The sequence below is a fragment of the Amblyomma mixtum genome, chromosome 3, assembly GCF_055824585.1.
Source record: "Amblyomma mixtum isolate Tamu chromosome 3, ASM5582458v1, whole genome shotgun sequence".
In the NCBI taxonomy this organism is placed as follows: domain Eukaryota; kingdom Metazoa; phylum Arthropoda; class Arachnida; order Ixodida; family Ixodidae; genus Amblyomma; species Amblyomma mixtum.
The window spans coordinates 28,943,793-28,959,047 of NC_143014.1; the positions used below are offsets into that span (position 1 = coordinate 28,943,793).

General features: G+C 53.7%; 1 protein-coding gene across 1 annotated transcript in view; it reads right to left on the reverse strand.

Moving 5' to 3' along the window:
* LOC149349511 (max dimerization protein 1-like) overlaps positions 1 to 8,815 on the reverse strand; it is a 72,160-nt gene extending 63,345 nt beyond the window's left edge. Inside the window, exons 1-3 of the mRNA XM_089578480.1 lie at positions 8,613 to 8,815; positions 8,327 to 8,414; positions 7,460 to 7,489 (exon numbers count right to left, since the gene is read on the reverse strand). Coding sequence (XP_089434606.1) covers positions 7,460 to 7,489; positions 8,327 to 8,414; positions 8,613 to 8,667 — 173 coding nt within the window. The 5' untranslated portion in view covers positions 8,668 to 8,815. The remainder of the gene's footprint in view (positions 1 to 7,459; positions 7,490 to 8,326; positions 8,415 to 8,612) is intronic.
* Between the last annotated feature and the right edge of the window lie 6,440 nt (positions 8,816 to 15,255).

Genomic DNA, 15,255 nt, shown 5'->3' on the forward strand with positions numbered 1-15,255 from the left:
CGGTAACGGCAGGCCTTATTAAGGTATATGAGAATGGTGACATAATGCTTTGTTAGACACGGAAAAGGGGGTGGTGTAATGTGATGAGTTTATTCGAATTCATTTTCACTGGGGTATCTTTGCACTTCGGCTGTGCTCATTGCCCTCGCTGTCGCTGGAATCAGCGCGCGGATGATAAGAATCGAGTTTTAAAAAATATTTCACACCGGCTTGCATTCATTACATGCCTTCCATCCACTGCTTACAGAGCTCAGTAGGTGCGGATACCGCTCCGAGAAGGCACTACGCGGAAATGACCACATCGTTCTTGCTTTCCACATGCGTACACGATCAGAAACCTGCATTCATATCTCGAGTAGAACGTGTTTAATGAAAATGATGGGCACGAAGAAAGCTTCATCAGTTATAACTGAAGCGACGATGACTAAAACTTTTTCTGCCCCAGAAGAGCGTGCTTGCTTACCTCCAGTGCTAAATAACGGAAAACTGCGCTTCTAGTCTGTCATTCACCCGTTGCATTAGTTTTCGCCGTTTCCTGCCACAGCGCGCGTCGACCGCCTACCACTTCACGACGGCCGCTTTCAAACACCTGACAGAGGTTTCTTTTCCGTGGTTATAGTTGAATCCTTCACACACAGCCGCCAGAAACGAAAGACTGGCGCTGACGAAGTTGCCACCATCGACAAACACGCGCAACTCTGCCGAGACAGGAGTCCTCCGTGGCACCGCTATGCTGGATTACTTGAGGGGCCTCCTCAAGGTCTTGAAAACTGCTAATACAGAACCAGTTCGCAAATATTCTTCACCAAAGATTTGGCGCCATCTGACCTGGGAACAACGCTAAGTGACCAAGGATGGCTTTTCAGGAGCAGAAAATCGTCAAGTCAAAAGGTTCTTCGCCTAAACGCGCGCGCCGCCACTGCGCCCAACACCTTTTTTTTTTTGTTGTTGTTGTTGTGGCTCTCCTCTGCGTTACATCACCGCGTCTTTACACAGGTGGCTACTATCAGAGTGCCATCCGGACCTGGGACCGCAATCGACGCCGAACAGCGGCGTCCAAAGACGAGAATACGACGGCGGTCGCAGCTGCAGCAGCGGAGGCTACGACCGGCGAAGCGCCCGCCGAGACAAGTCCAGACGGCGGACCACCCGGGTTCCCGGACTCCGGCAACTACGCGACTGTGGCCAGAAGCGACTTTCTCCGCTAGGGCGCCTAAGCAGGCCACGAGGAAAACGCATCGCACGTTGCGCAAGAGGTCGGGTCGGCCGAGGGACGACTCCTCCGCTCGAATCCAGGACGCGGCTGTCAGTCGTCGCCGAGCATCTGTCACGCGCCTCCACGCTGCTGCTGGTGACCCAGTCAAGCCAAAGCGTAAGGGATCAGACGCAGAGATGCCGGTGTCGGGAAAAATCCGAATTGGTCGAAAAGGTGGCTGTTACAAGAGGCTCCCTCCCATAGATGGCGCCATCCTCACCAGCGGCGCACTGCAGCGGCGCATCGAGTCTGCAGTGACTGGAGCAAACGCGAGCAACACGCCAAGCGCACGGGCCGCCGGCCGCAGCCTTCCTCCTCACCCTCATATACTCACGGAGCAGACGACTCGCGTTACAAGCGTCGCCTCTCAAGCTGCTACGCAGCATAGCCACCGCTGTGTTCGGAATCGAGCACCTCCCTCGGGTTGAGAGTCAGACACGCTACGCAGACACGTTCGTACTGCTTGGTTAATGTACGTCGAGTTGTCTCTCACATAATAGACGTTTTAGCATACCGGAGACGTACTCATGGAGACGTATACCGGTTTACCGGACCTCTTCTGCACACGCGCAGTAGAATGTCGGTGTACGGCGAGGACACAGCGTGCGCAGCCGACGTCCGGTAAACCGGTATGCGTCTACGCTAATACATGTCCAGTATGCTAAAAGCACTGTGAAAGAGGAAACAGTGTCAGTGCCTACGTAGGCAAGAGGAACAGCTGTCGCGTCATCCACTTAGAGGAGCTCAAGTATTACTGCACGGTGAAACACTTCCCCGTAAAAGCTTAATGCGAACGTCGTCAAAACCACAGACGCTACAAAAGTCACACAGAGACAAAGGAATACCATGGGGCAGAAAAACCGAACACAAAGTTCACGACTCTAGCGAGAAGCTTGCCGGATGCACCGTGTAAAAAAATTGCGCCTCTCCCGTAACCGAGAGTAGAGTAAGCATGAAATGTTTACGGGCCTAACACAGGCTCCATTGCTCGGCTTAAGCAGCTGTGACGGTGGCGGCATTGAAATCCAGGACGATGCAGAAGCGCACGCGGGCACGACGAGACGCAGGCCTGACAAGAATGTACAGGGTGGTCCACTCTAAGTGCGAACACAGCTCCGCGTGGCCGCGCTCCGCGGAGCGCCAGCGGATCCGGCGCGTTCGCGCATCGAAGCAAAGCCACGCAGGCGCATAGGGGCCCGGGGCAGGAGCTTCGTGTCGTCTGCTACAGCGCTGCGCGCACCTCAAGCGAGGTGCAAGCGAGGTGCGCGCCAGCGCGGTAGCAGACGACACGAAGCTCCTCCCCCGGGCCCCTGTGCACCTGCGCGGCTTTGCTTCGATGCGCGAAGCCCCTAAGAGATCACGTATGACAACGAAGTGTATCGTGGCATTTATGTGCTTTTCGCACGCGTTATTAGAAATCGGAAATTATAATTCCATGCATTATCAAATGCACAGCTCGAGTGATATCTTGATGAACATTGAGAAGACACTTGCAGCAGTTATTTTTTGTGACTCGTTTGGAGAGCAACCGGCGCTTGTATGCCGGTCCCGTAGGAGGGCTTAGAGAGTCTCGTTGAAACTCTTTAAATCTCGTACGGTGCCCGGATGTTCTCGTTTCAGTGCCCGGATGATGGCTCTCGGTCTCGGCGTGACGTCACCACACTGCCGACAACGGGAGCTAAAAGCATATCTTGCTTAAAAACCGGGGACCCTACGCTGTGACATGCCGCCTTCAGTCTCTCACTTAGAACAAGAGGCTTTCGAGCCACGACTCCACGATCTTCCGAGCGCGAGGCACATTTGCGCGGCCAGTGATCCGTTTTCAAAGCAGAAAAAGATAAATACGCCGCCCTCCCCGCACGCCGGAGCAGCGCGCGCCGTCAAATCGGATTAGTCCGCGTACGCGACGCTGTGAGCGAGTTTCTCCCGTGCGGTCGTGGACCCGGCGCGTCAAACGCCTCCGAGCCCACCCGACCGGACGGAAGCTTTCTGGGCGCATTATTGGCCCTTGTTCTGCAGCGGACGCATAAAAGCCCACTTTGTGCTTACGTCCCTGCGGATTTCGTTGCCGAACGAGCTAACCAGAACTCGAGCGGTTCGGTTACACGCATCTTCACTGCGACGATGCGCACACCTTTCTGACTCGGCCGGGAAGCGGTGAAGAGACGGAACAAGGGCACATTGGTGTCTCATATTTCTCCTGCGTTGATCGCTCAACGGCTGCTGAGGGTTGCGCCATTCGCGCCGGCTCGCTGTGCAGCCGCTAACAGCTGCTGAAGAGCAGCGCCGACGCAACACAGCGGCGTTCTCTGACGAAGCACACCGGCCGCCTAAGCACGCGCCTAAGCCCGCGGTCGTCTTCGCACCGACAACGCAGCCGTTTTCGGCACGAAGACTTCTTGCAATCAGTTATGGGCCATTCATTTCATGGCGTCAAACACGGCTAAAAAGACAACCCATCAGGGGCATCTGCTGCTTCATTCTTGAGTTGTATCTGACTACAGTCCTCTATTACACTCTTTTTGAAGCAAGTACAGTCAGGGACAAAAGTCTCCGGACCACGATATCTCTGCTATTATTCAGCGGCTGGAGACCACACTTGTGGAGGTAAAAGTTAAATTTTTGTTCTTTCATCTCCACAAGTGCGGTCTCTAGCTGCTGTCTGATAGCAGAGCTATAAGCTTCGTTTGAGGAACACGTGGTCCGGAGACTTTTGTCCCCGACTGTACACCTTCCAACGAAATTTTGCACAATGTAACTTGGCAAAGAAACTAATTTATTTGCATCTAGGACACACTTCTGGAGATTTAATTATTCACTGTATCAAAATTAAGCTGCATATATCTATTCCAGGCAGCATGCAAAGACGATAAGTAACTTGACTGCAGATGCACTAGAAGGCAAACACAACAGGGAAAGGAAAAGACAAGATGCAACGTTGCACCTTGTGTTTGCTTTCTCCTTTTGTGTTCCTACTTTTCAGTGCTTGTTTTCAATGTGAACTGGCCCAAACTTGCTCAGCTAGCCCCAATAACCCAGAACTTATTCCTCCTGCCTTTCTTGCTGGCCGGTGGAGGACTGCTGGCACAGTTTCTCAATATGGTGCTAGGGTTGCTGATCACCTCGAAGATGATGTTTTCTCTCCCCTCCTGATGACGATATTTCCCTACCATGTATGGCTCATTCTATCCCCTCCCCAAACACACTATAATTTCTTAGTTAAGACAAAATAATTTTGAGGAGCACACAAAGCATTTCTAGTTGCTGGAGAAACAGTATTGATCACTGTAATCAGTAGTCTGCATGAGACACTTGCTTCATTCATGCCCAGTTTCCTCGTCAAGTCCAGCGATCTTATCAGAAAGGATACAGCCTCCATGCCAAATCTAATGCTCTCATTTATCAGTTGGAAAATGTATTGCTGCACTTCTCGTTTCTTATGTCAGCCACCAAGCAATTTCCTTCACCCCTAGTGTTGTAAATCCCATCAGTTCCAGCAATGACCAAGCATAAAGGTACCGCAACAAACATTTTTACCATACATTATTAATGTTTCTGTCACTTCTGACAGCTGATAATTGTCTCCGTGCCCCTGGCAGTCCCACTCCTTTGATCAGCTGTCCGACTTATGATAAAGGCACGAGTAAAATGCAGCACAGCAGTCAATTTTGGGGGGGAAACAGTCAGTACGTCCTGCTTCCTTAACGCTTTCCTTACCGTGGGGAAATAGGCAACTTCAGGGTGGTGCGCACAAAACTTTTTTTCACTAATCTAAAAATTTTTCCTTACTACAGAATATCACAGTGTATCTAATGAAATTCTCTTTTCAATGATATAAAAGAAAAACAATATATGCTGCTTATGAAAGCAAACACTCTTTCATTGGCACACTTGAAAGACTCGCATAAAAAGTCACATAACTATTAAACATATCCAGTCGCAAAATAAGAGATTAAAAATCTAGAATACACGTCTTGTGCGTCACTACGCTAAATATTAGTATTCAAAGTTACAAAACTCTTCATGACAAACTTTCAGGAAAAAAAAAAACTGCTCGCACGCAGCGCTATGGGCTTACTCCCCAAGATAACTTTCAGATAACTTCGTCCGCTACACTGCCGGTGGAACGGAACCGTTCTGAAATTTCATATTTCATCATCCACGACGTCGCGCCGCGCCTGCACAACACACTAGTATTCTTGATAATGTCATTCACCTCGTCTTTTGCTCACATGGAGACTAAAGCACGCGGGCGATGACCCGTGTTCAAGCACACGGGTCACTGCATTTCTCACATGCGACACCGGCTACGTCAGCGCTCGCGCAGCGCACCCGGAGCTGAACAAAGAACCGCCATAGTTTCGATGATGCAACAAAAACACGGCCGAAAGAGTTCACTGAAGCAACAAAAACACCAAGTGCCTGACCGTTAAATTTACTCCTGATACCCCCAGGCGCTGCAGCAGAACGGCGGCCCCAAAGGAAAACTGCACGGGTGACCGAATTGCGTAACGCCCACCGATCGCGCAACACGGGAGACGAGGCCTGCCTTCTTAATCAGTCACGCACTCGACCTGCGTTCACCGACAGCGGCTGACGTCATAGTCCTGCCGGAGACCTGAGGAATGCAGTTCACTTGCATCTACCCTCGGCGACCGTGAATCAGGCACGTCTGCGAAAAAGCCGGACTTGTGATGTCACAAGAGATGAACGAAGCGGAGGTGCAAATACGGTGCGCAAAACCAACGACCCGGTTACGGCAAAAATGAACTCACGCCTGAACACAGTGACCCGCCAGATGAACTGGCGAATCAACAGTGAACACGGAGCTATAAAATAACACGCCTGAGAAAAAGAATGTCGCGGTTCGCCTGCATTCGCATGGTCAAATCGGCGCTGCAACTGCTTGAGCAGTTGTCCCATAACGCACGGCGAAATTATCCAGTCAGCGAGAGCCTGTATGTGCACTTTTGAGAGACGTAAACAGCTACGCAGAACGCCTTCGAAGGACACAGGTGCTGCGACCTGAATGCGCAGTCAACGCCAACACTTGCGCTACAGCAATCGGTGCACATCGGAAGCATAGCAGCAAGACAGTGACAGCGGCGCCGCGACGTGCCGGACGCATAACCGCCTCGAGATGCAAGCTGCGACAGGCCGAGTCCCAGCGGAAGCATCCCCCGGCGAAATTCTCACCACCACGCCGGCACGCACAGGCGGGGCCGCCCTTGAAACGGCGGCGCCCGCATAAAGCCTGTATGCCGCAATAATTGATAGCATCGATCTAGAGCGTGTTACAGCGTGCACGCCGGGTGCATTTGTGCGTCGCGAGAAGCGGCGCAGAGAGCGGCGATCGATAGCGCTTGCACGCGGCGCCGCCGACCCAGCAGCCCCAAAACCACCAGCTCGCTTGGCGCGCACCTCGAGCGCCCCACGGCGAGAGCGGCCAGGTCAGACGCGCGTGGCCGTCGCCCGACCGCGGGCCGCTCGCTGGCACCGGGCCGGAACACCTGCTCGCATGACCGACGCACGATTGCCCACGACCGCCGGCGGCTCAAAAATAGAGCAGCATTCTCGGCTAGCGCCGCGCGACCGTCATTCTCGCCCCTCGGCGCGCGGACGCACAAGGCTCGCCCTGAAGGTCGACTCCTGAGGCGACCGGCCACTGCCTACCCGAATCGGTTAGTATGCCGGGCGCCTGCGAGCGCGCGCGCAGGCACGAAATTTGGCGCCAAACCAAGCGCGACGCCGCCGGCGGTGCCCTCTCTCCCCGATTTAGCCATTCAACGAAAGCACAGCCGGCTCGGGAACGACCGCGGAATCCGTAATACGCGAGCGCCAATAAAAACAAGCACCCAAGAGGATAAAAACAATATGCGGCCAGGCCGGCTGTCAGTGCACCCACGGTGCGGCTAACAAACGACACACCGCAGCAGATGGCCCTTACTGAGCAGCAGAACGCTGTCGGAAAAAAAAGGGGGGGCAGAAAAGAACGATAAAAGAAGGGAAGGCGCAACATGCTGGAAATATGCGGTCGCTGAACCTCTTCTGTTGGCCGTCTATTGTTAAGTTGGCACTATAATTCCCACAGCTTTCAAATGAACTGCAGTAATGCACCAGAGTTCGGGAAATACAAGCCTACCTTATCTAGTGAGGGAAAAATCAGGTAGTGATGCATACGTGCAGCACAATAAATAGCCTCACCTGTTTTTCTCCAGCTCGTTGTGAGTGGTCCTGCGAAATGAGAAAACATAAAATGCAGGTAACTAAACTGCTTCTGAAGAGTAGGCGCATAACTCACTCCTGTATCCGTTCATGCACAGTTCATTTCTGCGGAACTAAAAAATAATGGGGTAAAGAGAACGGGGAGGGCTAAGATAGCGCACTCCAGCTGCGACACATAAGACACACTGCCTACCGCGGACAAACGTAACGGTGCCCCTCGCGACCCCCGCGCGTTCCGAAAGTGCGACCAGCGCTCACGTGACTGCGTTCCACGCTTACGCTGCAATGGCTGATCAGCTGGCCCAGCGAACCAACAGTAGGCAACCACATAGCAGGCATCAGCGCATCTTGGCGCAAGCACGGCTGGACGCCCGCCGCGCTTCACAGCGAGGCGCAGCGGTGAGCGGGCGCTCATTTTGGCGGCTCGGCCTCAACGTCAGCGATTTCGGCCGAGCCGCTAACCCTAGCCAGATCGCGGTCTAATGACATTTAGGCTTACGGTACCGTTGGCGGGCTGCGCGAGTAGCGGTTCTCAGCGCCCGCTTTTTCAGAGCCAGTGCCCGGCGCACTGCAACTTCCAACCGGCTGGCGGCAGCTGCAACCGAGCGCTGGCTCCATCGTGTTGCTACGGGCGCGAGCGTCACTTTTGGAGCTGAGAACGACGAAAGAGCGGCCGCGCCGAGTTCGCTGCTATTGATTCGCTACCTGGTAGTCGCAGATGCCACAGCGCTCTTGACGAGCGACGGGACAGAACGGGGTCGGCCAGCGACGGCCACGCGTGCCGTCACGCGATCTCTAGGGAAGGGCTGCGCCGCGTGAAGGTAAACATCGACGAGCGCTCCTGACCTGTTCCCTTGAGTCTTTTTCGCCTTCGGCTTCTTCTTCGGGAGATCGGCGGGTATCGGCATCGTGGATGCGTAGCCATGCTCGGCTTCTGCAGGAAGAGAGCAAGTGGAGAAAAAAAAAAAAATAAGCTGCCATCCCAGGGCTGCACTGTAAAGCACACACGCCCCGCGTCAAAATCAGCTGATCAAAAAACCGTTGGCGTCCATGTTGGATGCGAACGTGTGCCCTCGGAGATCGTCTGCAGTGCAGAAAAATAGACCGGATGCGGCCCGTAAGCGAAACTTACCCCGTTCACGCCGTTCGATGTATTCAGCAGCTTGCAGCAACGTGTGGATGCTCATAGTTAATCCAAACGAAACCGATCACACTCGCGAAGGAATATGGGCGAAGAAAGCAGGCAGCCTCCGTGGCCGATGCAGCGGTCGTGACGGCTTGGAACGCGCGAGAACGAAGCCCTCTCGCGAGCGCACCCGCAAACAAACTGACGTCGCGAGACGTCACGCGCGCACCCATTCGCTCCGACTACACCCGACCTCTGCCGAGCTTTTCCGAACACTCTCCCGCTGCTCGGGCTTGCGCCGAGCCATCTCCGAGGCTCTGTGGCCAATGGGCGACTGTGTTTATGAGGTGCCGCCACGCTCGCATGTCCACGTGGTTTCCACGCCCTCAGCTGAAGTACAGCTGTCTCGCATAGGAGCAGCTCCTGCGCCTGCCTGGCAATGGCTGCCGCGTGCCGGCGCTTGCGCTCGCTTGTATCGGCAAGTATCCAGCGACGCTCAGCCGGCTCTGCTGCCCACCGCAGGCCCTGCGATCGGCTCGATCGATGTCATGCGCTGCTGCGTCTTGGCGTTGCGACACCAATGTTATCGCTGTGCACAGTTTGCGTCCTGCGAATTGAGCACAAGCACTTCAACGGATCCATTCGCTTTGTCCGCCGCTGCACACTTTTATTCAGCCGTTAGTGACGGGAGACCTTCAGGGATCTCGGTCATGTCACTTTTTTTCCCGCCATAATGATGTCAGGGCAGCCTTAGCAGTAATCCGAGCGCTGATGCTGTTAACGCAAGTGCGCCAGACAGCGGCGGAGGAGCCTATTTTTGACAAAAGCAAGCGCAGCGCTCCTGATTTCGTATTCCTCGTCGTGCTTAGGGCTTCCACAAGACGTGTGCATAATGCATCTGCTCGAGAGACGGGCTTCGCGTTCGTTCCGCATGTTAATTATTGCCTGTGTGGCATAATCACGATCTCTCTGCTACCAGCGCTGCGAAAGCGCTCATTGTGCTTTTTCTTAGCGGGCGCACTGTGTTCAAGGCCGCCCGGTTTAACCCTGTCAAAGGCATGATGGCTCCCCAACTGGTCCCGACACGACTGCTTCCGGCCTGATGTCTAACGGGTGAACAACCAAGAAGAGCTGAATGCCGAACTAGACGAAAGATGCAACCAGGCCTGAAGAGTCGACTAAACGTCCGACGAGACGAAAGAGCCAGCTACTTCTGAATGTCCCATATATGATATATGTAGTACCTTCCGTGGCGGCGGATATGCCGTCTCCGCGCGCTGCGTTGCAGCTGAAATGCGCTCGCCGATCTGGTCCTCACGTCGGGTGCCCGGACCGCGCCTCCCGACCGGCGCGGGCGCGCGCGACGGCTTTGTCGCCTTGGTTGCATGTTGTTATCGCGCTGCAGCTGCAGCCGCACGACGTCATCCGCGGCGGCGGCGGCGCCGACCTTGGGAGAACAGCGCGGCGCTTTGGCGACGCCAAGCAGTCTGAATCGGCGGCGGCGGTTCCGCAAATAGGCGCGCGCCTTTGTCGTCATGCCCGCGCCACGTACCGCGCGCTCGGGCCCTGGATACAGAGACGACGCCGCGAGCGCGGAGGCTCGTCGATCGCACGCGCGGCCCGCTCCTTGTTACGCCGGACGACGACGCGCGCGCGCTGCTCCACTGTTTCTCGGCCGAGGTTCGCGCGCCGGCCGACCTTGGAAAGGTTGCTTTCCGAGCGCCCCTCCGGCGCGGGCTCAAAATAGACTGCGTAAACGCTTAGGTAAGAGCGCGGGACCCGTCTGTCGTCGCCAGGGTTGGGGCCGCGTGGACGTGACGCGTCCCAGGAATGCTGCGCCGAACCTTTTATCGCTCTCGTATCGCCCCGCGGGAGACGCGGCCGCAGTGGCGGCGGAAATGAAGAAGTGGATGCGCAGACAGAAGAGCGCTTTCTTCACTTCTGTGAGCTCCCGCGATATCCTAAGGCAAATGGTTTGGTTTTGGGGGGTTTAACGTCCCAAAGCGACTAAGGCTATGAGAGACGCCGTAGTAAAGGGCTCCGGAAATTTCGACCACCTGGGGTTCTTTAACGTGCACTGACATCGCACAGTACACGGGCCTCTGGAATTTCTCCTCCAAAGAAATTCTAGCCGCCGCGGCCGGGATCGAACCCGCGTCTTTTGGGTCAGCAGCCGAGCACCATAGCCACTGAGCCACTGCGGCGGCCCTAAGGCAAATGTCTAAGCAACAAAATAAAGAAAGAAAGAAAACACACGCGAGCAGGGCCTGAAGGGAAAATTAGAACGCAACTCTGACACCTGAGTACGGTGCACTCGTCGGTGCTGCACTGCGGTTTGCAGACAGTAACGTCACGAAAGGGAGGAGCACGGGTTTAAAAAGGGCAATTCAGACAGCGAATAAATACAGTGTTTTGTTTAGAGAGCAGACATCTCAATCCCTCAGCAGACTCACCTGAACACAAAAACATTTGTTACAAAACTAAATAGCGAGTGACACGATGGCGCGGCATCCTATAGCGTCATCCTAGTTGTGGCCGGAGTCCAACCCTCTCGGTACAGTGGTGTTGCAACCATGGTTGCAGCTCATCGCGCCTGAACTCGGCACACGCCCCTACCGCAGAGCGAGCGTCATACGTGCCCTTTCTCCCTTCCTCCCCTTCACAGTTTCCTCAAGGCGCGTTCCGGTGTCCGCCACATAACCTCCTCGTCTGAGCCGGATGTGTTCGCCGAGGAATGTGCGCCCTCTGCTGTCAACGCGCCGGTAGATCTCACATCCGATGGGCTTGCCCCGTTGGTATCCCTAAATCAGAGCTGCAGCTCAGTACTTTTGAGCAGTGCGAGGCCGCACTGCCCAGCGCGGACATGGCTGTCTAACGCCGGGCCCTTGAGTGAGCCACCGAGGTCATCACGAAGCAAGGCCTTCTGATCACCTAGCGTCGACCTCGATAGTTCCGCTTTTCTTTTTTTTAGCTAATAAAGTTTTTCCTCCTCCTCTTCGTCCTCACTACGAGGTACAGGCGAAACAATATATACAGTAAGGCTGATCCCGCCTGCAAGACTATCTGAGAGAAGATGCACATGCGAAAATAGGAGAGCAATAGAGACACAACATAAAACGCGGCGGTACGTAAAGGTGTCAAAACGAATTCTTTTAGGGTTCGGTACGGGTTCACTATACGCAGAAATTATGGACAAGCGCCTTTTTCAGCAACAGACTATTTATGAACGCAATTTTATCATAGATCGTAAGATTCCCCTATAACAATCAATATATTCGCAGATCTCCCCTCTGCAGGCTTAGATTTTATTGCTATTAACGTCTTCGATATCGTCAAAAACATTCCAGATTGGTTTTCTATGGCAGTCTTAACTACTTTATGCGAGCGATGGACAGACTTCAAAGATTTTGCTACGCATCGGAAGAATGGGCCATTACATTCAATATTTCCATAACAGTACCTTACAATATTCCACAGACGCCCCACAATTAAAACTGATATCGAAGAATCCTTCACGCGCTTATCGGGTGAAGTTCCGGGTTCGGTTCCAGAGCGACATTCTGTTCCGGTTCAAACGGGTTCAAACGAGTTCAGGTTAATTCCTAGGTTAACCCTGTTGATATTCTTTCTTTTTCTGTACGGCATCTGTCTGCAAAGAAAAAAAGATAAGCTCCGTTTTATGCCAGAAGTTTCGACTTGATCCACTTGACTCATTAACAGAGGCGGATTTACAGGACATTGTTGGAGGTTGCGGTCGAGGTTCGAGGTTCGAGGTGGGGGGTCTCTAGCTGGCTGAATCGTCGCACCGCATCTCGTCGGTGAGCCGCATCGGAACAAGTAGCAGTTTAAACTAATAATTAAACCTCTTTTTTTTCTGTTACTGGGCCTTATGACTCTTTCCGCTCAACTCTGCACAGACCCTCGAAAACGCGACACAACCCTCATAAGATTAGGTTTGGTTTATTGAGGTTTAACGTCTCAAAGCTACTCAGGCTGTGAGGGACGTCGTAGTGAAGAGCTGCGGAAATTTCTACCACCTGGGGTTCCTTAACGCGCACTGACATCGCACAGTACACGGGCCTCTAGCATTTCGTCCCTTTAGAAATTCGACCCCCTAGGCCGGGGGCGAACCGGCGTCATTCGGGTCAGCAGCCGAGCGCCATAACCACTGAGGCACCGCGGCGGCTATAACACTCATAAGGGCCGTCCCTCTGCATTTTTGGAAACACCCTCGCGCTAGTAGCACTCCTCCCAATAAGGAGCGGGTTTATTAATTTAACAAGTTTTACTGAACAGACAGCGAGGCAGCGATGGCGTAGAGGTAGACCATCCGCCTCGCGTGCAAGAGGACCGGGGCTCGAATCCCGGTGCAGCGCAATTTCCACAGGGTCTGAAAAAAAACGAAAAAAAACTCCGCGTGTCGATGGAATTGCATAACCAGGCCTGGGGTACGGCCTGACCTCGGTGACCAGAATCGACAACACACTTTTTAACCAGATCAGGATTTGGCCACCCTGGTGTAGCACTTGGCCACAACCTTCCACGAACAAACCAATTAACCCTCGGCCCTCAGTCCCCAGCGGATGCGGAGCAGCTGACCAAGGCGGTGGTCAGACCTGCGACGCAGCAGAGGGCTCCGGACAGGCCGCCATTGGAAACTGAATCTGGCAATGTTTAACGCTAGAACCTTATCCAGTGACGCTAGCTTAGCAGTGATGTTCGAGGAACTAGCGGGTATTAAATGAGATTTCATAGGGCTTAGTGAGGTAAGGAGGACAGATGAGGGGACAGGCACGATGCTATCATGGATTAGCGAACAGACGCAAACTAGGTGTGGGATTCCTCATCAACCAGGATACAGCTGGCAACATAAAGGAGTTCTACAATATTAACGAGAGGGTGGCAGCTATTGCATTTAGGCTTAACAAAAGGTGCTAGCTGAAGATGGTGCAGGCCTACGCGCCTACATCCAGCCATATGACCGGATCGTTGAAAAGTTTTATGAAGACGTGGAATCGGCAACGGCCAAAGTAAAATCACCCTACTCTGTGATGGGCTACTTCAATGCGAAGGTAGGCAAGAAGCAGGCCGGAGACCAGGCCGCAGGTGACTATAGCGCAGGCTCCGAATAGCAGGGGGAGTTATTAGTAGAGTTCGCAGAGAGAAATAATTTACGGATCATGAACACCATCTTTCGCAAACGAGAGAACAGGAAGTGGACACGGAAGAGTCCCGATGGTGAGACTAAAAATGAAATAGACGATGCTATGCGCTGTTGTGATCTGCGTTTCTATCCCACCGCTGCCACCAGTGTTGAAGACGGAGGGGCCCTTGGGTTGTCTGTCTCGTTCAGTCCCGCAGGTCCCGGCTCCGAAGGACGGTGTCGAACTCCGTCATGGAGGAAACTGTATAGTAGGTTTATTTGTTAATATTTACAGTCGAAATAGGAGTGTCTTGGTAACAAACCAATAGCCCGTTAAATACCCTTTGTATGCCCCAGATCCCTGGCTGGGGAAAGAAGTTCGGGGAATGATGTCCAATCAGGTGGGCAGTTGTGGACACTGCTGGTACCACCCATGGCAGGAGGCGGTGCTGATGCTCCCTTGGAGCTCGGTCGATGGAAAGGGGAAAATGGTTGGTTGGTTGGTTTATTGGGGTTTAACGTCCCAAAGCAACTGAGGCTATGAGAGACGCCGTAGTGAAGGGCTCCGGAAATTTCGACCACCTGGGGTTCTTTAACGTGCACTGACATCGCACAGTACACGGGCCTCTAGAATTTCTCCTCCAAAGAAATTCTAGCCGCCGCGGCCGGGATCGAACCCGCGTCCTTCGGGACAGCAGCCGAGCACCATAACCGCTGAGCCACCGCGGCGGCGGAAAGGGGAAAATACAGTCATCGAACACTGTCGTGTAGATTTCACCACTGCGGCAAGTTCGGTGCCTCCGTGGGAAAGGAATTGCTCGCCGTTTCCGAGCAGGTGAATGAACGGCCTTGTACTCCCGCGCCTGATGTCCGAAACGTGGGACCACTTTCGAGGTCGCAGCCGTCTTTCAATTAACATCAACAGCTTGACTTTTCACAGCATCACTCCATCTGGCGACCCGAAAGCAGACTCGGCCACTTGACGCCGCCGCCGTCGCCGCTGCTTCCGCCGCCGCCAGTCCTCGCTGCATCTTTGCTTCATGATGACTCATGTCCGCTAGGAATTCTTCCCAGGTCCGTGCTCGCCGATCTCAACAGCGCTCACCCTGGCATAGTGCAGGACGTGGAGGTCCACGGAAAAGTTCGTTGTAGCGACCATAGAACGGTATACGGTCTCGAATTAGCCCAGACTTGGAGGGAACGGGATAAACTAGTGAAGCGGAAGCCCATTAATGTGTTTGCGGTAAGAGGGAACGTAGAGGAATTGAGGGTATCGCTGCAGAACAGACATTCAGCTTCAGCTGAGTAACCCGATCTTAATGTTGAGCAATGAACGATAGTCTCACAGCTATCATTGCGGAGTGCGCAGTACAAGCAGGCGGAAGGAGGGCTCGGCAGGATACTGGCAAGCTATCCTAGGAGACGAAACATCTGATTAAGAAATACGAAATAATGAAAACGCCTAACCCGGCAGACCAAACAGAACTGGCAAGCTATCAAAGTTAA